Source organism: Rana temporaria, chromosome 4 (genome assembly GCF_905171775.1).
Source record: "Rana temporaria chromosome 4, aRanTem1.1, whole genome shotgun sequence".
In the NCBI taxonomy this organism is placed as follows: Eukaryota; Metazoa; Chordata; class Amphibia; order Anura; family Ranidae; genus Rana; species Rana temporaria.
The window spans coordinates 28870142-28892234 of record NC_053492.1 but is presented as its reverse complement, the minus strand read 5'-3'; the positions used below and the strand labels follow the sequence as shown (position 1 = coordinate 28892234).

General features: G+C 44.9%; 1 protein-coding gene across 1 annotated transcript; it reads left to right on the top strand.

Annotated features, from left to right (window-relative positions):
• Positions 1-4005: 4005 nt before the first annotated feature.
• LOC120935277 (alpha-1,4-N-acetylglucosaminyltransferase-like) lies at positions 4006-17857 on the top strand. Its single transcript, XM_040347420.1, has 2 exons — positions 4006-4491; positions 17099-17857. The coding sequence occupies exons 1-2, from the start codon at positions 4036-4038 to the stop codon at positions 17684-17686; spliced, it is 1044 nt and encodes a 347-aa protein (XP_040203354.1). The 5' UTR covers positions 4006-4035; the 3' UTR covers positions 17687-17857.
• Positions 17858-22093: the final 4236 nt, after the last annotated feature.

Here is a 22093-nt window from a genome sequence, read left to right as displayed (position 1 = left end):
TAGATTCTGCCCCCTTCCGTGAGTTTGTGGAATGTGCGGTACCTCAGTGGCAAGTTCCCAAACGCCACTTTTTCTCAAGGAAGGTGATTCCGGCTCTCTACCGCCATGTGGAAGGCAATGTCCATGCCTCGCTGGACAGGGCGCTCAGTGGTAAGGTGCATATTACCACTGACTCATGGTCCAGCAGGCATGGACAGGGACGTTACCTATCTTTCACGGCGCATTGGGTGACTCTGCTGGCAGCTGGGAAGGACGCAGGACAAGGTACAGTAGTGTTGGAGGTTGTTCCTCCACCACGCCTCCAAAATGCTACTACTGGTTGTGACACACCTCTCTCCTTGAAGGTTCTGGTGTGAACCGAACGGGTGGGGGATGTTCGGCTCATCCCTAGTCACCACTGATTATGGAAGGGAATTTCACATCCTAACCGATCTAACAGTAAAGAATCCTTTATTCAGTTTAAGGTTAAACCGCTTCTCCTCTAATTTCATGGAGTGGCCCTGTGTCTTCGTAAAGTGGTTCTAACGTCAGAAGTTTTTTTTAAATTTTTTTAATGCATTTTATGCATTTAGATAAAACAAATTCTGTGTGCAGCAGCCCCCTCAGCCCTCCTTATACTTACCCGAGCTCCATCTCGATCCAGCAATGTTGCACGAGAGTCTCGGGTGTCTGGGGACTCTTCCTCCTCCTTGGCTGAAACAGCAATCGGGTACTCTTGGCCATACCTGCTGTCAATCAAAGTCATTGAGCCAATGAGGAGAGAGAAGGAGCGTTGCTGAGCTGCAGCTCCGTGTCTGAATGGACCCACAAAGTAGCGGCTTGGCTCGGGTGCCCCCATAGCAAGCTGCTTGCTGTGGGGGCACTTGGTAGAAGGGAGGGGCCCGAGAAGAGGAGGATCGGGGCTTCTCTGTGCTAAACCACTGCAGATAAGTGTTACATGTTTGTTATTTTTACCCACCCTCCCCCAAAAAAGAGAGACTATGGGGCAGATTCACTTATTCGCATATTTCCGCCCGTTGTAACTTATTATTTTTTTCGAATCCTCAAAGAATCCACTTCAAATCGATGTGATGGGGGCGTGTTTTATGTAAATACGTCGTGACCCAACATAAACAACATTTTTTTTGAACGGCGCATGCGCCGTCCGTGGGGGTATCCCAGTGCGCATGCTCGAAATTAAGCCGGAACAAGCCAATGCTTCCGACGGTGACGTCATTCTACGCAAATCCCTATTCGCAAACGTCTTACGCAAACAACGTAAAAAATTCGAATTTCGACGCGGGAACGACGGCCATACTTAACATTGAGTACGCCACCATATAGCAGCTTTAATTATACGCCGGAAAAAGCCGAACGCAAACGACATAAAAAAGGCGCCGGCCGCACGTACGTTCGTGGATCGCCGTAACAAGCTAATTTGCATACTCTACGCGGAATTCGACGGAAACGCCACCTAGCGGCCGGCGGAAAAATGCACCTAAGATCCGACGGCGTACTAAGACGTACGCCTGTCGGATCGATCCCAGATGCAGTCGTATCTTGTTTTGTAGATACAAAACAAAGATACGACGCAGGAACTTTAAAATTACGCGGCGTATCAATAGATACGCCGGCGTAATTCTTTTGTGGATTTGCCCCTATCACTTTAGGCGCCCTGAAGCTGAGTAGTTTTCTTCCTACACTGGGATCACCATTGAGATATTTGTATATTGCTCTCCTCTCAAGTGTCTCTTCTCCAGGGAGATTAACCACTTCCCAGGGAACACACCCAGGGAACATGATTAACCCCTTACTCGCCCCCTAGTGTTAACCCCTTCCCCGCCAGTGGCATTTTTATAGTAATCAATGCATTTTTATAGCACTTATCGCTATAAAAATGCCAATGGTCCCAAAAATGTGTCAAAAGTGTCCAAGCTGTCAACCATAATGTCGCAGTACCGAAGTACCGATAATCGCTGATCGCCGCCATTACTAGTAAAAAAAAAATATTAATAAAAATGCCATAAAACTATCCCCTATTTTGTAAACGCTATAACTTTTGCGCAAACCAATCAATAAACGCTTATTGCGTTTTTTTTTTACAAAAAGTATGTAGAAGAATAAGTATCGGCCTAAACTGAGGAAAAAAATAGTTTTTTTTATATATTTTTGGGGGATATTTATAGCAAAAAGTAAAAAATATTAATTTTTTTCAAAATTGTCGCTCTATTTTTGTTTATAGCGCAAAAACTAAAAACCAAAGAGGTGATCAAATACCACCAAAAGAAAGCTCTATTTGTGGTAAAAAAAGGATGCCAAATTTTGTTTGGGAACCACCGCGCACGACCGCGCAATTGTCAGATAAAGCGACGCAGAATCGCAAAAAGTGGCCCCGTCATTGACCAGCAATATGGTCCGGGGCTTAAGTGGTTAAGGAGCAATCCTAAGTTTATACATTTGGAGAACTTCACACTTTTGGAATCTTGCAATGCTAAATGTGCAAATCTGAAGGCTGCCTATTGTTCCACTGCCGCTGATGAGCTTTGCCTGTGCTTTGCAATTTATACACCATTTGCCTGCATGTATGCAAAGTCTTCTTCTTCTTTCATTTACCTTCTGCTTGAGTATTTACTTAGACATACAATCAGCTGGAAACTCGATACATTGGAATTACAATATCCAGTTGGAACTCGGCGCACTATTCTGAAATACAGTTACACACTTCATTACAATTTGTCTAGACTCTCATTACTGGTGATGAGCATTTATAGATCGTACTGGTCACTGCTATGCTTACATGTCTTTCTGCCATTCTAGTATACCTATGAGGTATATGGGAGGGAGCCTTACAACCTGACTGCCGCTGATTGATGTTAGGGCGATTTTTTTTTTTTTTACCAAAAATATGTAGAAGAATACGTATCAGCCTAGACTGAAATTTTTATTTTTTTATATAAATAGAGCTTTCTTTTGGTGGTATTTGATCACCTCTGCGATTTTTATTTTTTGCGCTATAAACAAAAATAGAGCGACAATTTTGAAAAAAATTCAATATTTTTTACTTTTTGCTATAATAAATATCCCCCAAAAACATATATAATATTTTTTTCCCTCAGTTTAGACCGATACGTATTCTTCTACATATTTTTGGTCAACAAAAATTGCAATAAGCGTTTATCGGTTGTTTGCGCAAAATTAATAGCGTTTACAAAATAGGGAATATTTTTATTAGTTTTTTTTTTTACTACTAATGGCGGCGATCAGCGATTTTTTTCGTGACTGCGACATTATGGCGGACACTTCAGACAATTTTGACACATTTTTGGGACCATTGTCATTTTCACAGCAAAAAATGCATTTAAATTGCATTGTTTATTATGAAAATGACAGTTGCAGTTTGGGAGTTAACCACAGGGGGCGCTGAAGGAGTTATGCTTCACCTAGTGTGTGTTTACAACTGTAGGGGGGTGTGGCTGTAGGTCTGACGTCATCGATCATGTCTCCCTATAAAAGGGATGACTCGATCGATGCAGCCGCCACAGTGAAGCACGGGGAAGCCGTGTTTACATACGGCTCTCCCCGTTCTTCAGCTCCGGGGAGCGATCGCGAGGGGGCGGCTAGAAACGAATAGCCGCGCCGTCGTCCCGGATCGCTCCCTGAGGCTTAGCGACCGCCGCATGTACATGCGGCGGGGGTCCCGATCGGACCCGCGGAAAGGCAGCGACGTGCGGGCACGTCGTTCTGCCTGCCCGTGCCATTTTGCCGACGTATATGTACATGCGGCGGTCGTTAAGCGGTTAAAGCGACGCAGTGACGGAAGTTGAAATGTCACCTGGCCAGGAGGGGGGTATATGTGCCCAGTAAGCAAGTGGTTAATTTGCGGGGGTTTCCTCTCCTGTTTGGCTCTGGGAAGTGAAGGAAAATGGGACACAAATGGCAAAAAAAAAAAAATCTGACAGCCTCCCTTGCTCTGTGAAAAATGCATTTAATACTTTAATAATTGATATACTTCTGTCTGTTCTTCTTACAGCTCAGCTATTGTATTCTACAGTCATAATGAAAGTAATACGAATATTTGCCATTTTGCTGATGATGGCAGTGTTGGTCTTTATTAGTTGGACTAATTATAGACAAAAAAAATTCTACATTTGGAATTCCCTTATTTTGAAAGACTCGGAATTAGAAACCATGGATGACGCTAATGGAATGTCAAGTTCTTTTAGTGCAAACACCATTCTAAGAGAAGGAAATGGAATCTTATTTGTGGAAACCACGGACAGAATGTGTCCTCCGTCCCTGGTACTTTGTGCCATTGAATCAGCTGCCCGAGTCTACCCTGACCGACCGGTGGTCTTCTTCATGAAAGGACTGGAGGACATTACCACAGGAGAAGATGAGAGGAGAGCAAGACAACAATTTCCAACCCTGTCGTCTTATAGCAATGTGTATCTCTTCCCTCTCAGAATGGATCAGTTATTTGATAACACGCCTCTTAAGCCGTGGTTTGATAAGGTACGTTACAGATCAATGGGGTACCTTTGGGGAAAGTTGTTAAGGAGAAAATATTTGGGAAAGCTGGATAATATTATGCCGCGTACACACCATCACTTTATGTGATGAAAAAAAATGACGTTTTTAAAAACGTCACTTTAATTGACCGTGTGTGGGGGAAAACGTCGTTTTATGTCTTGTAAAAAACGACAGAAAAAAATTGAAGCATGCTTCAATTTTATGTGTCGTTTTTCAAAAGTGCACTTTTTACTTCACAGAAATTGACCGTGTGTAGCAAAAAAAACGTCGTTTTCTAAGACGTTTTTTCATCCACGCATGCCCAGAAGCAAGCTTCAATGGTAAAACGTGGTGGAACGTAACCTCACTTTGCAAGATCATTGTGAGAAAACGATGGTGTGTAGGCAACTTCGTCTTAGAAAATTGAAGTTTCAAAAACGTCATTTTTTACTTCACAGAAAGTGTCGTTTTTTTTCATCACATAAAGTGATGGTGTGTACGGGGCATTACTCTACAGGCTTTTTTGTATGTGACCTTCCGTTCTTCTTACAAAACTACTCAACCCAATTTCCTTCTTTCGTATGCCGCGTACACACGGTTGGAATTTCCGACAACAAATGTTCGATGTGAGCTTTTGGTCGGATATTTCCGACCATGTGCATGCTCCATTGGACATTTGCTGTCGGAATTTCCGATGTTGGTGATGATACAGTATATATGCCAGGGCTCAAAATTTCAAGTCCTGAGTAGCTAGCCAGGCCTTAAGAGTTGCTCGCCACTAGCTGCACCACCCAACCCCTCCCCTGCCCCACCCCTACGTCTGCCCCTAAACACGCCCTCGTAAATTATCTCATGAAATTACACTGTTAAATGTTTTAAGCACTATTTAGTTCCAAAAATAAATATTAACAACAACGTTAACAATATTAACATAAAACATATCAGTACCCATCAGTACAGCCTCACTGTGCCCATCAAATGCAGCTTTACGGTGCCCATGAACGCAGCCTCACTGTGCCCATGAACGCAGCCTCACAGTGCTCCATCAAATGCAGCCTCACTGTGCCCCATCAAATGCAGCCTCACTGTGCCCCATCAAATGCAGCTTCACTGTGACCCATCAAATGCATAGTCACCATGCCCCATCAAATGCAGCGTCACCGGGCCCTATCAAATGCAGCGTCACCGAGCCCTATCAAATGCAGCGTCACCATGCCCCATGAATTGCAGCGTCACCATGCCCCATCAAATTCAGCCTCACCATGCCCCATAAATTGCAGCGACACTATGCCACATCAAATGCAACATCACCGTGCCCCATCAGTTGCAGCGTCACAGTGCCCCATGAATTGCAGCGTCACCGTGCCCCATCAAATGCAGTGTCACCATGCCCCATCAAATGCAACATCACCGTGCCCCATCAATTGCAGTGTCACCGTGCCCCATCAAATGTAGAATCACCGTGGCCCATCAATTGCAGTGTCACCGTGCCCCATCAAATGTAGCATCACTGTGGCCCATCAATTGCAGCGTCACCGCGCCCCATAAAATGCAGCGTCACCATGCCCTATAAAATGCAGCGTTTCTGTGCCCCATCAAATGCAGCGTCACCATGCCCCATCAAATGCAGCGTCACCGTGGCCCATTAAATGCAGCGTCACCGTGCCCCATTAAATGCAGCGTCACCGTGCCCCATCAAATGCAGCTTCACCGTGGCCCATCAAATGCAGCATCACCGTGCCCCATCAAATGCAGCGTCACCGTGCCCCATCAAATGCAGCGTCACCGTGCCCCATCAAATGCAGCGTCACCGTGCCCCATTAAATGCAGCGTCACCGTGCCCCATCAAATGCAGCTTCACCGTGGCCCATCAAATGCAGCGTCACCGTGCCCCATCAAATGCAGCGTCACCGTGCCCCATCAAATGCAGCGTCACCGTGCCCCATCAAATGCAGCTTCACTGTGTACCATTAAATGCAGCGTCACCGTGCCCCATCAAATGCAGCGTCACCGTGCCCCATTAAATGCAGCGTCACCGTGCCCCATTAACCACTTAACCCCCGGACCATATTGCTGCCCAAAGACCAGAGTACTTTTTGCGATTCGGGACTGCGTCGCTTTAACAGACAATTGCGCGGTCGTGCGACGTGGCTCCCAAACAAAATTGGCGTCCTATTTTCCCACAAATAGAGCTTTCTTTTGGTGGTATTTGATCACCTCTGCGGTTTTTAGTTTTCGCGCTATAAACAAAAATAGAGAGACAATTTTGAAAAAAATGAATATTTTTTACATTTTGCTATAATAAATATCCCCCAAAAATATATAAAAAAACATTTTTTTTCCTCAGTTTAGGCCGATACGTTTTCTTCTACATATTTTTCGTAAAAAAATCGCAATAAGTGTTTATTGATTGGTTTGCGCAAAAGTTATAGCGTTTACAAAATAGGGGGTATTTTTATGTCATTTTTATTATATTTTTTTTACTAGTAATGGCAGCGATCAGTGATTTTTTTTTCGGTATTGCGACATTATGGCGGACACTTCGGACACTTTTGACACATTTTTGGGACCATTGGCATTTTTATAGCGATCAGTGCTATAAAAATGCATTGGATTACTATAAAAATGCCACTGGCAGTGAAGGGGTTAACACTAGGGGGCAGGGAAGGGGTTAAGTATGCCTGGGTGTGTTCTTACTGTGGGGGGGGGGGGGGGGGGGCCTCACTAGGGGAAACACTGATCCTCGGTTCATACATTGTATGAACCGAAGATCAGCATTTCCCCTGCTGACAGGACCGGGAGCTGTGTGTTTACACACACAGCTCCCGGTCCCCGCTCTGTACCGAGCGATCGCGTGTGCCCGGCGGCGATCGCGCCCGCCGGGCACATGCACGGGAGTCGGGGGCGAGCGGGGGGTGCACGCGCGCGCCCCTAGTGGCGGCTGGGAGAGAGGACGTTATACTACGTGCTCTCGCCCAGCCGAGCCAACTTGCCGACGTAGAACGGCGGTGGGCGGTCGGCTAGTGGTTAAATGTAGCATCACCGTGCCCCATCAAATGCAGCTTCACTGTGTACCATTAAATGCAGCTTCACCATGCCCCATCACTTCAGACTTACCATTGCCTTGATTCTGGTTCACACTCACAGCGGGCATCTCCCACTGTGTGTTACGGAGCTGGGTCTGTGTTCGGAGGCTCAGTATAACAAGGTCCCGCCCTGCTAGACCGGCTCGTGTGATAGGCAGATCACTGAATCAATCTACTATAAAATGAGGCGTGTAGGGGGGTGGGACCTTGTTACACCGAGCCACCGAACACAGACCCAGCTCCGTAACACACAGAGGGAGATGTCCGCTGTGTGTATGTGATACACAAGAGGAGGAGACCGCTGCAGCTTCAGCTCACAGCGGTGCCACAGCACTCTGCTCTGTCCCTGCACCCCACTTGCCCTGCACTAAATTCCACTCGCAAAATGCAAGCAGGCAAGTGGAATTTTTGAGGGCTGATATATACTATATAAGAGGGGACCACAACCCACTGGGTTTATTGTATAGCCTAGGGGTGGCTTCTGCCATTTTTTCCTCACACTTTTTCATGCTTAGACTCCCCAAGCTATTCAATGTACTAAAGATGATTAAAGTGATTGTAAAGTCCTGTTTATTTTTCTATAAAAATAACAAACATGTTATACTTACCTGCTCTGTGTAATGGTTTTGCACAGAGCAGCCTGTATCCTCCTCTTCTCGGGTCCCTCTTCAGCGCTCCTGGCCCCTTCCTCCTGTTGAGCGCCCCCCCCCACAGCGAACAGCTTGCTATGGGGGCACCTGAGCCAAGCCTTAGATCTGTGTATCCATTCAGACACGGAGCCGTGGTTGAATGAATGAATGAATGAATGAAAAACTTATAAAGCGCGGCGCATGCGAACCGAATCGCCTCTGGGCGCTAGTTGTTCGTGTCTCATGTCATCAAAAGAGCAGAGTTTTGATTCGTCTTCTGAAAGTCAGGTGGTTTTCCTCCAACCGAATGCTGGTTGGTAAAGCGTTCCATAGTCTAGGACCCTGAAAAGCAAACCTTCTTTCTCCTTTGGACTTGTATTTGGTTTTTGGTACCCTGACCAGATTTTGGTCGGTGGATCGCAGAACGCGATTCGAATTGTGAGGTTCTATCTTGTCGCAAAGATATTGCGGAGCCTTCCCATGGATGCACTTATGTGTCAGGCAGAGTGCTTTAAATGCAATTCTGTCTTTTACTGGCAGCCAGTGAAGGGTTCTCAACGAAGGTGAGATTGATTCCCATTTTTTTTCCCCAGTCACAAGTCTGGCGGCCGTATTCTGTACGACTTGCAGACGAGAGATTTGGTACTTTGGGAGTCCGAGGTAAAGGGCATTTGCATAGTCCAGTCTGGAATTCACGATTGTTCCCACCACGACTGCTACGTCTTCTTTGGGGATAAATGGAATAAGTCTGCGTAGTAGGCGCAACAGATGGTGCGCTCCGCTGACTACTGACCCTATTTGTGCGTCCATTGTCATGAAGGTGTCGAAGATGACCCCGAGACTTTTGACTTTGGAGCTAGGGGTGATGATTTGGCCCAGAATGGGCGGGGGTGTCCAGGTTGTTGCCAGTTGACTCTTTCGGCTGGCGTGAAACATAAGGAGTTCTGTTTTTGAACTGTTGAGTTTAAGATAACTCTTAGTCATCCAGTTTTCTATCAAAGAGAGACATTTCTCTAAACTGAGATGATGATCCTTTTTGTTGCAGATGCGAAAATACAGTTGCGTATCGTCTGCATAAGAGTGATAGAGTAGTTCTTGGCTACTGATAATATCAAAGAGAGGGCGAAGATAGATGTTGAAAAGCACCGGTGACAGGGGGGATCCTTGGGGGACTCCACATGACACCGTGCGCTTTTCCGACGTGAAACAACCCAATTTAACTGTTTGTGATCGGTTTTCAAGAAAGGAAGAAAACCATGGTAAATCACCTTCTGCGACTTCTGCTACCTTGGCTAGTCGCATCAGTAACAGTTTGTGGTCTACCGTGTCAAAGGCTGCGCTTAGGTCCAGCAGAACCAGGAGACAAGATTCTCCTTCGTCTGCGGCCTCGAGGGCATCGTCCCATATTTTGAGTAAGGCCGTTTCTGTCCCGTGTCCGGGACGGAAGCCTGATTGTAATGGATCCAGTAGATTGTGGGTATCTAGATGCTGTTGCAGCTGTTGTACCACTACTTTCTCCATTATCTTGGAGAGAACATTAAGGCCTGTTATGGGACGGCGGTGAGTTGGGTCCTTGGGATCCAGGTTAGGTTTTTTCAAGATGGGCTGGATTGTGCCCTCTTTCAACAGGGATGGCACTGTGCCTTCCTTAAATGACTGGTTTATAAGCTGTGTGATGGGTGGTGCCAGGATGTCGGCACATTCCTTCAGCAGTTTGGTGGGGATGATATCATTGGGCGATGTGCTGTTCCGCAAAGCACCAATGATATTTTTTGTGGTATCGATGGAGATCGGTTCCAGAGTGAACTTTGTTGATTGTAGAGCGTTTCTGTGGGTGTTTTGTGGTTGATTGACGGTGGGGTTGAGGGGGGTATTGTTTTGCATGATGCTTTCCCGGATTCTTTCAATTTTGTTGATGAAGAAATCCGATAGTTCATTGCAGAGCTCTTGGGTGTCTGAGTTGGGGACTTCAAGACATCCTGGGTTCATGGTCTGGGTGACCATCTTGAAGAGTTCGCGGGGGCGGTTTAGGGCGCTGTTAATCGCCAAAGAAAAATGATGTTTCTTGGCTTTGAAGATTTCTTTATGATATCGTGTTGTTATTGCCTTGTAGATGATGAGGTTATCCTCTGCAGGACTTCTTTTCCAGGCGGCTTCCGCCCTTCTGCGCTCTTGCTTCAGAAGCGACAGCTGGTTGTTGAACCAGCCGGACTTTCTTTTTCGAATGCAGGCTTTGCGTTTCGGTGCTACTAAATCGGCTGACTGTAGCAGGGCTGCGTTTATGGCGTCCAGTGTATCTGCGGCTGTTTGATGTGGATGGATTGTTTTGATTCTGTTTCCCAAGGTAGATTTGAAGAGTTCCGAATGGAGCTTCTTCTGAGATCTAGCCCAGTGTATTGTCACCGGCTTGGGTGCTTTTATCACTGGGGTTCAGCCCTGCCCCTTCTTTCTCCTCATTGGCTAACAGACTTTGATTGACAGCAGCAGAGCCAATGGTGCCGCTTCTGTGTCTCAGCCAATGAGGAGGAAGAGTCCCAGGCAGCTGAGGCACTCACGGCCATCGCTGGATCCAGAGGGGGCTCAGGTAAGTATTAAGGGGGCTAAGGGGGGTTGCACACAGAAGGCTTTTTATCTTAATGCATAAAGATAAAAAACCTTCTGACTTATAACTTCTTTAACCACTTAAGGACCCCCCACTGTATATATACGTCCTCTTTTTAAACATGGATATCTCAGTAACGGCAGCAGCTGCTGCCACAACTGAGATATCCATGTTTTCAGCTGGCGGCCGTGTAAACGATAACGGCGGTCTCCGCGGCGGATTCGCCGCGATATCGCCGTTATCGGTGGCGGGAGAGGGCCCCCCCCCCCTCCCGCCGCTTTTCCGCGCCCTCCGCCGCTTACCGGAGCCGTCGGTAGCGGCGGAGGAGATCCGATGCTGCCGCCTGGAGAGTGAGGACTTGAGTGAGGGCAAGATGGCCCCCACCCGTCCTCTTAGCTCTGCTGGGCGGAAGTGACGTCAAAACGTCAGTCCCGCCCAGCCTCTTAAAGAGACAATTTTTTTTCTGTCATTTTTTTAAATGACAAATTTTCCTTTTTTTTTTTTTTTTTTTTTTTGCATTTAAGCCTAAATATGAGATCTGAGGTCTTTTTGACCCCAGATCTCATATTTAAGAGGACCTGTCATGCTTTTTTCTATTACAAGGGATGTTTACATTCCTTGTAATAGGAATAAAAGTGATCATTTTTTTTTTTTTTATATTTTAGTGTAAAAAATAATAAAATCAATAAAATTAAATAAGAAAACAAAAAAATTTTTTTTTTAAAGCGCCCCGTCCTGACGAGCTCGCGCGCAGAAGCGAACGCATACGCGAGTAGCGCCCGCATATGAAAACGGTGTTCAAATCACACAAGTGCATAAAGATAAAAAACCTTCTGACTTATAACTTCTTTAACCACTTAAGGACCCCCCACTGTATATATACGTCCTCTTTTTAAACATGGATATCTCAGTAACGGCAGCAGCTGCTGCCACAACTGAGATATCCATGTTTTCAGCTGGCGGCCGTGTAAACGATAACGGCGGTCTCCGCGGCGGATTCGCCGCGATATCGCCGTTATCGGTGGCGGGAGAGGGCCCCCCCCCCTCCCGCCGCTTTTCCGCGCCCTCCGCCGCTTACCGGAGCCGTCGGTAGCGGCGGAGGAGATCCGATGCTGCCGCCTGGAGAGTGAGGACTTGAGTGAGGGCAAGATGGCCCCCACCCGTCCTCTTAGCTCTGCTGGGCGGAAGTGACGTCAAAACGTCAGTCCCGCCCAGCCTCTTAAAGAGACAATTTTTTTTCTGTCATTTTTTTAAATAAAAATTTTTCTTTTTTTTTTTTTTTTTTTTTTGCATTTAAGCCTAAATATGAGATCTGAGGTCTTTTTGACCCCAGATCTCATATTTAAGAGGACCTGTCATGCTTTTTTCTATTACAAGGGATGTTTACATTCCTTGTAATAGGAATAAAAGTGATCATTTTTTTTTTTTTTATATTTTAGTGTAAAAAATAATAAAATCAATAAAATTAAATAAGAAAACAAAAAAAATTTTTTTTTAAAGCGCCCCGTCCTGACGAGCTCGCGCGCAGAAGCGAACGCATACGCGAGTAGCGCCCGCATATGAAAACGGTGTTCAAATCACACAAGTGAGGTATCGCCGCGATCGTTAGAGCGAGAGCAATAATTATAGCCCTAGAGCTACTCTGTAGCTCAAAAAATGCAACTTATAGAATTTTTTAAACGTCGCCTATCTAGATTTTTAAGGGTAAAAGTTTGACGCCATGCCACGAGCGGGCACAATTTTAAAGCGTGACATGTTGGGTATCATTTTACTCGGCGTAACATTATCTTTCACAATATATAAAAAAATTGGGCCAAATTTATTGTTGTCTTATTTTTTAATTAAAAAAAGTGAATTTTTTCCAAAAAAAGTGCGCTTGTAAGACTGCTGCGCAAATACGGTGTGACAAAAAGTATTGCAATGACCGCCATTTTATTCTCTATGGTGTTAGAAAAAAAAATATATAATGTTTGGGGGTTTTAAGTAATTTTCTAGCAGAAAAAAATGTTTTAGTCTTGCAAACACCAAATCTGAAAAACACCTGAGGTCTTTAAGTGGTTAAATAATAGTAAGGGCTTCGGACTTTGCACCCTTTGCATGTGCATTCTATACATGTTTGATAATTTGTTTATACCGCTGGCTGACGTTATACTGCGGCAGGTTGGCACGGCTGCACAAATCGCCGTAGTGTATATTGGCTCTTTAAGATGCTATTGCAGGCGTGTGCCCGCAGTGTGTCCCCGGAGCCAATGCACGTGCCCGGAGGGCGCGATGTCCGCCGGGCACCGGCGATTGCTTGTGAGAGAACTAGAACGCTGATGTCAGCTTCTCCATATAAATATTTGTCCTCTAAATATTTCAATAAAAAAACTCTATAGGCAGATGCTTTAAAGGCCAATAAAACATCAAAGCCAGAACCCGCTGCTTCCTTAGCAACCATTCACAGATAGGGAGCTATCATTTATAGTAGCAGTATAAATAGAGCTACTATATATAGGATGTTCAGCTCCCACCCAAATGGGCAAAAAGTCTGGCGCTTGGATGAATGCCTGAACAGCCAAAGGTAAGTCCAAGCTTCGGTTCAGACTGAACACTGAGCTCATCTCTACTCAGAACCCTGTGCCACAGTTGATCCAGAGGAAGGCAAGAAAAACCATCAGAAAAGCATAGTTTATTTTACACCTACAGGAGAAAAATAACTTTCTGATTCCTTAACCACTTCATGCCCAGAAGATTTTACCACCTTTCCTGACCAGAGCACATTTTACAATTTGGCACTGCGTCATATTAACTGTAAATTGCGCGGTCATGCAATGCTGTCTCAAACAAAATTTGTGTCCCCTTTTCCCCCACAAATAGAGCTTTATTTTGCTGGTATTTGATCACCTCTGGGGTTTTTTTTTGTGCTATAACCAAAAAAAAAGCGACAATTTAAAAAATATATATATATTTTTTACCTTTTGCTATAATATGCCCAAAAAATATTTTTTTCAAAAAATTTAATTTCTTCATCACTTTAGGCCAATATATATTGATCTACAAATTTTGCAATAAGCGTATATTGATTGTTTTGCAAGGAAAGTTATAGCGTCTAAAAACTATGGGAAAGATTTATGGCATTTTTATTATTTATTTAATTATTTACTAGTAATGGCAGGGATATGCGATTTTTAGCAGTACTGTGACATTGTGACAGGCAGATCGAACACTTTTGACACATTTTTGGGACCATTGACATTTATACGGCGCTTTAAATATGCACTAATTACTGTGTAAATGTCACTGGTTGGGAAGGGGTTAAAACTAGGGGGCAATCAAGGGGAGTGTTCCCTATGTGTGTGTTCTAACTTTATAGGTATAGGACTGTCAGAGCTGGGCTCAGCCCTTCCTTCTGAGCTGGCCGCTCAGCTGTCAGCTAATTGCCAGCTCCTATCTACCCACATTGACTCACCTGTTGATCCGGCTCGTCAGTCCTGCCTACTTAAGCCTTCTAGTTCACGTGCTCTCTGCCTTTGCCTTGGACTTTCTCCTGCGTTCCTGTTGAAGACTTTGCTTTGCTGACATCCCTTCTGGTTCCTGATCCTGCTTGCTGTTCTACTATGTTCTTTTTTTGGTTTCCTGACCTTTGGCTTGTCTGACTATCCAATCCGGTTCCTGAACGCTGGCTATGTTTTGACTACGCTTACTTTGTTTATCTTTTTATTATTATTATTATTAAACAAGTGTGGTTTAACTGTACTTTTCTCAGTCTGATTCATGGTTTCTGACAAGAACTAACTGGGGGAGGAAACATATCGTTGTTACTACTTAGTACGAACAAACAATATGTCTCCTCTCCCCTGACAGAACAGGGAGTTGTGTGTTTATACACACAAATCACCACGCTGGCTCTCATGCATGTGATCGCGCATGGCTGGTGGCAACGTGCATTGGGTCACCCGCCATGCAGTGGGGAGCACGCCAGCGTCTCTGATGGCACACACGTGCCCTCTTGTGGCTCTTGAAGGAGAATACGTACCCGTATGGGGTTTTTCCAAGCCATGTCATTCTGCCGATGTATAGCCGGCCGGCAAGCGGACAGAAGTGATACTAAAGTCTCTTTATTTTTCTTTAAAATTAATAGACATGCTATACTTACCTGCTCTATGTAGTGGTTTGGGACAAAGCAGCCTGGATCCTCCTCTTCTTGGGTCCCTAGCTGGAGATCCTGGCCCCTCCCTCCCGTTGAGTGTTTCCACAGTAAGCAACTTGCTATGGGGGCAGCTGAGATGAGCGGCAGCTTGGTGTGTCCATTCAAACACTGAGCCGTGGTTCGGCCCTGCTCCCTTTCTCTCCTGATTGGCTAACTGATTTATTTTGGTTGACAGCAGCAGGAGCCAATGGTTCAGCTGTTGTGTCTCAGTCAATCAGGAGGGAGAGTTCCGGACGTCTGAGGCACTCATGCACATCGCTGGAAAGAGATGGGGCTCCGGTAAGTATTAGGTCGTGGCAGCTGTTTTATTTTGGGGGGGGGGCAGAAAAGAACTGCTCCCCCAAGCGGCCAGCGGCACCTCCGTCACCCCGCTCACTGTCTGCCGGTCGGTGCAGCACTTACCCCATCTAGGTGGCGAGTAGTAGGTGGCGTGTGGCGTGCAGCGGATCCTGTGTCCTCTCCTCTATCACGGCGTGCGGCTCCTTCCAGTGTGCGGCTCCTCCACTCCTCCTAGACATCCGATAGGATCACCTGTCCTTTCAGCCAATCGGGTGACGGGTCTCAAGACCTTAATGGATGAGCCCCCTTGCTATTAGGGGGGGGCTGCTGCACACAGAAGGTTTTTTATCTTCATGCATTAAGATATGAAACCTTCTGCCTTTACAACCACTTTAAGACCCACACTCATGGGATCAAGAATCTATAGTGTTATTTCTTCTTAAATAATTATAGCCATTTATATTATGTGCATTTAGAAACACATCAAGGTTTTTTTTTTTCGTTCTTTTTTTTTTTTAAATCATCTACACAGCTCTCAACTACAGTAGTTTATGTGGAAGTCTATTGTACATATATTCTACAGCTCTTGCTGTGAAGAAGCCTTTCCATATATGGCAGTCATTCCTCTTTTCCCTGAGATGCAAAAAGTGCCCCCTTGTCATCTGCAATGACCTAAATTGAACAACAATATTTAAAAATTGAACTATTTACTGTAAGACCCCTTTCACACTTGGTCGCTTTGCAGGCGTTATAACGCTAAAAATAGTGCCTCCAAAGCGACCTAAAAAAAAAGCCGCTGCTGTCTCTCCAATGTGAAAGCCCCGAGGGCTTTCACACTGGAGCGGTGCGCTAGCAGGACAGTAAAAAAAGCCCTGCTAGCAGCATCTTTAGAGCGGTGAAGGAGCGATGTGTATACCGCTGCTGCCCATTGAAATCAATGGGGCACCACGGCTATACTGTCGGAAAAACGCCTCTGCAAAGGCGCTTTGCGGTGGTTTTGAACCCTTTCTCGTGCCGCCAGCGGGGGTAAAACCGCCCCACTAGCGGCCGAATAGGGGGCCTTATTATTCATACAAGGTAATCATAGTTCCCCTTAATCGCATCTTCTCAAGGGAGAATACATTCAGTTCAGTTAATCTTCCTTCATATCTGAGATCCTCCATGCTCCTTATTCATTTAGTTGCCGGTCTCTGAACTCTCTCAAGTTCTAAAAAAACATTTTTGTGAATTGGCGCCCACAACAGAACTGTTTATTCAAGGGTCTAATGCCGTGTAGACAAAATCGGAATTTCCGACAAGAAAAGTTCGATGTGACCTTTTGGTCAGAAATTCCAACCGTGTGTAGGCCCCATCAGACATTTTCTGTCGGAAATTTCCGACAGCAAAAATTTGAGAGCTGGTTCTCAAATTTTCCGACGGGAAAAGTTCTTGTTGGAAATTCCAATCGTCTATATGAAATTCCGACGCAGAAAAATCCTACACATGCTCGGAATCGTTGAACTTCATTTTTCTCGGCTTGTCGTAGTGTTGTACGTCACCGCGTACTTGACGTTCGGAATTTCCGACAACATTTGTGTGACCGTGTGTGTATGCAACACAAGTTTGAGCCAACATTTAGTTGGAAAAAAATCCAAGTTTTTCTTGTCGGAAATTACGATTGTGTGTACGCGGCATTACTTATGAATTTGTTTATCACTCGCTCTCTCGTCTTTAGTAATGCTCCAGCTTCCAATAAAGAGGTTAATTAGCTAGTTATTTTAAATGTGAAGGGATATGCTTATGTTATGTTCTAATTAAATGCTGTTCTTCTTTGGATTACCAGGTGAACCCTGAAAAAGAAGTCTACTGGACCCATGTGAGTTCAGATGCCTCTAAGTTTGCCCTAATGTGGAAATACGGTGGAATTTACATGGATACTGATGTCATCTCACTTTGTCCAATACCCCAGGACCATTTTCTAGCAGCCCAGGATGTCACAATTACTAGCAGTAGTGTTTTTGGCCTTTCCTCACATTACCAGTTGGCGTGGCAGTTTATGGAGAACTTTGTTGAGAACTACATGGGGGAAATATGGGGACACCAAGGGTCGGGGGTTTTCACCCGTGTTGTGAATAAATTATGTGGCATGCCCGTATTTAAATCTACAGATGATGTAATGTGTGGAAACATCAGTTATTTTCATCCTCAACGTTTCTACCCCATCAATTATCCATTATGGAGTAGGTATTATGAAGTCTGGGAGAATTTGCCAACATTTAAGGACTCCTATGCCTTACATCTTTGGAATTTCATGAATAAAGAAGGTAAATCTATGGTACCTGGAAGCAACATGTTGGTGGAACATCTCTACAAAAAATACTGCCCAGCCACCTATGGATTTATCTTGAAAAATGAGAAAACATACCTGTAACAAGGTTTGTTGAGCATTACAAAGTCAAATCATGTGACTCATTTAACCACTTCCCGCCCGGCCTATAGCAGAATGACAGCCGTGCAGTGGTTCCGTTATCCCGTCCAGCAGGATAACAGCCGTCGGCGGCGATCGGTGGTGAGGTGTGTCTTTACCACCGAGGCTCTTTACCACGTGATCAGCCGCGTCCAATCACGGCTGTTCATGATGTAAACAGGAAGAGCCGTTGATTGGCTTTTCCTCATTCTTGTCTGACAGACACGAGTAGAGGAGAGCCTTTTCCTCATTCTTGTCTGACAGACACGAGTAGAGGAGAGCCGATCGGCTGCTCTCCTGACAGGGGGGGGGGGGGTCTGTGCTGATTGTTTATCAGCACAGCCCCCCCTTGGATGCCCGCCCAGGACCACCAGGATGCTGCCAGGACCACCAGGGATGGCCATCACACTGGACCACCAGGTATACCACCCTAGACCACCAGGGAAATGCCAAACAGTGCCCAGGCAGCTGCCAATCAGTTCCCATACCCAATGCCTGCCAGTGCCATCAATGATGCCTATCAGTGCCATCTATCAGTGCCACATATCGGTGTCCATCAGTGCCACTCATATGTACCCATCAGTGCAGCCTTTCAGTGCCCACCAGTTCCACCCATGAGTGCTGCCTATCAATGCCCATCAGTGCTGCATAGCAGTGCCACCCATCAGTGCCGCCTCATTGGTGCCACCTCATCAGTGCCCATCAGTGAAGGAGAAAACGTATTTACAAAATGTTATAACAGAAACAAAATAAAAACTTTTTTCAAAACTGTGAGTCTTTTTATATTTGTTTAGCAAAAAATAAAAACCACAGAGGTGATCAAATACCACCAAAAGAAAGCTCTATTTGTGGGAACAAAATGATAAAAATTCTGTTTGGGTACAGTGTAGCATTTACAACAAAATTGTTTTGTTAATATAAATACATATATTACACCAAAAGTGAGATAGTAAAATTGTATATCTTAAGGAAGGAATCATTAAAAGTGATTACCACGTTCAAGCCAGAGATTCCTAATTTTATCAAATAGACCAGTATTATTATTTTAGATATAGTTACCGTATATACTATAGTATAAGCTGACCCGAGTATAAGCCGAGGCACCTAATTTTACCACAAAAAACTGGGAAAACCCTTTGATTCGAGTATAAGCCGAGGGTGAGAATGCAGCAACTACTCTAAGCGGAAAAGAGGGTCAACAATGCCCATTTGCAGCTTCACTGTGCCCATTTGCAGCCTAACCTCACTGTGCCCATTTGCAGCCTGACCTCACAATGCCCATTTGCAGCCTAACCTCACTGTGCCCATTTGCAGTCTGACCTCACTGTGCCCATTTGCAGCCTGACCCAACTGTGCCCATTGCAGCTCTTCAACTTGACCATGGCAAGATCCAGTTGGTTCCCCCGGCAGGTCCTGTTACCTTTGCAGCCTGACCTCACGTTGCCCATTGCAGAATCCGATCTGTGTACCCGAGTCTGTGACATATTCAGACGTTGGCCGTGCAGTTTTAAAAACTCGCGCTCCTCCTTGTGCTGTTCCGTCATAGGCGGAACACTCGGTTTCCCAGCAAACACTGTGTTCAGTGTTCCGCCTATCACGATCGCCCGCTCGTCCTCTTGTCTATCACGAACGAGAGGGCGATCGTGATAGGCAAAATGTCTAGGACCCGAATGTCAAATATCAAAAGTGCCCATTTTGAAGGCCTAAATGCAAGTCATTGGGCATACAATGGTTATAGGGATCCGGGTCCTGCCCGGGGGGACATGTATAAATAAAATAAAAAAGTTTGTGAAAAACTTCATTTTTAAATGAGCAGTAATTTTTTGATTTTTAAAGTAAAAGCCTAAAAATGAAAAATTAATTGAATTTATAAAGCCCATTTTTTTTTTCCCTTCAAGCTGCCTTTATTTTGCTCAGCAACAGCTGGGGAGCCAGTGTGTATGATGAGGCCACAATGTAGTGCACTGGGAACAAGATTACAGATTTTTTTTGGATACATTCTGGTGTCACTTTGACTAAAATTGGTCTTTGGGTGTCGTCGCGCCTTCCCACCGTAACCCTATAGGACAGTGGTTCTCAACCCTCTAGTGCCATGACCCCTTGATAAAATTTGCCAAGTTGTGGGGACCCCTAACAGTAAAATTATTTTTGTAGCGTGGGTTGTCAGCACCCAAGGCAAGACAAGTAATTTTCACCCCTAACCCACGGATACTTAGCGCTCCCTGAGTCCCTTCCACTTGTACGTTATTAAAACCCCTTATGGTACTCACTGTGTCTCTGCAGCAGTGACACCTATGCCAAAATCAGGAGATAGGGTCTCCTCCAGCCCCTCCCATTTCACATTCCTCACCAGCCAACTGACATCTAGTCTCTGCCCCCCAGTCACGGTATGAACTGAATGGGTGGCCGCGAAGAGGCTGAGTGAGCCACCGCAAGCTCCAGAGATAGCCCTGATGGGTATCCATGAAAAGGCTGGGAGAGCGGTGCGGGATTCAGGAACAGCCCAGGATTTGGTGACCCCTGGCAAATTGTCATTCGACCTCCAAGGGGGTCCCGACCCCCAGGTTGAGAACCACTGCTATAGGAGATTAAGACGGGATATGATAAACATGTACAAATATATAAGGGGTCCATATAGTGAACTTGGTGTTGAGTTATTCACTTTACGGTCAACACAAAAGACAAGGGGGCACTCTTTAAGTCTAAAGGAAAAGAGATTTAATTTCCAAATACGGAAAGGTTTCTTCACAGTAAGAGCTGTGAAAATGTGGAACAGACTCCCTCCAGAGGTAGTTCTGGCCAGCTCAGTAGATTGCTTTAAGAAAATCCTGGATTCTTTCCTAAATGTACAGAATATAACTGAGTACTAACATTTATAGGTAAAGTTGATCCAGGGAAAATCTGATTGCCTCTCGGCAGATCAGGAAGGAATTTTTTCCCCTGCTGTAGCAAATTGGATCATGCTCTGCTGGGGTTTTTCTCCTTCCTCTGGATCAACTGTGGGTATAGGATTGGGAATATGGGATTATATATATATATATATATATATATATATATATATTTTTTTTTATGGTTGACTTTTTGGTAAACTATAGAGATAATCTTGACGAAAGCAAGAATTTGCCTTGCTGTAAAAATATGCAATGATATGCACCTGTCAGACAGGTACGGAAAAATTGGTCTTTGACCACCATGTCCACCTTTGTGGACACATTTGTTGCTGGCCCCTTACAGTGCCAAGGGAACTTCTGTCTCTCCTTGTTGTCCTCCCAGACAATATTGGGAGGGAGGGGTGCTCATAATTAAATGTAAAGGAGAAGTTGAAATCTGTACGTAGATGCACTTTAATCAATGTAAAGAGGTGTTTGGTGCCCTTTAAATTTGAGTACTCACACTACACAGACACACCCCACAGATACAATATAATATACTGCAATATAATGCGCCAAACGTACAGAACTATATAAGGCGTTAAACTGGCAGTATTGCACGCAAAACTATATGGCATTAAACTGGCAGTAACGCACACAGAAGTAAATGGCGTTAAACTGGCAGTAACGCACGCAAAACTATATAGCATTAAACTGGCAGTAACGCACATAGAAGTAAATGGCGTTAAACTGACAGTAATGCACACAGAAGTAAATGGCGTTAAACTGACAGTAATGCACACAGAAGTAAATGGCGTTAAACTGACAGTAATGCACACAGAAGTAAATGGCGTTAAACTGGCAGTAACGCAATCAAATAGACGGTGTTCAACCGTCAATACACTGGTGCTATCTGAACTGTCCCTACTCTAGCTATACACTAATATAAAAAAGTGAAAAATCTGCGCAACCCACAAAAATATACAAAAGTATCTAAAAAAGAAAAAAATGAGAAATAAATAAAACTAATGTCAAGAATATTGACATGGTCTCACTACACTACACTAAAGCCTCGTACACACTATCAGTCCATCCGATGAGAATGGTCTGAAGGACCGTTGTCATAGGTTAATCGATGAAGCTGACTGATGGTCTGTCGTGCCTACACACCATCGGTTAAAAAAACGATCGTGTCAGAACGCGGTGACGTAAAACACAACGACGTGCTGAAAAAAACGAAGTTCAATGCTTCCAAGCATGCGTCGACTTGATTCTGAGCATGCGTGGATTTTTAACCGGTGGTTGTGCCTACTAACGATCGGTTTTGACCTATCGGTTAGGAATCCATAGGTTAAATTTAAAGAAAGTTGGTTTAGACCGATGAAAACGGTCCACCAGACCGTTGTCCTCTGGTTAACCTATCGTGTGTACGAGGCCTAAAACTATCTGAGCTGTCCCTACTCTACACTAATGTATGTAGGAATGACACAGCCTCACTACA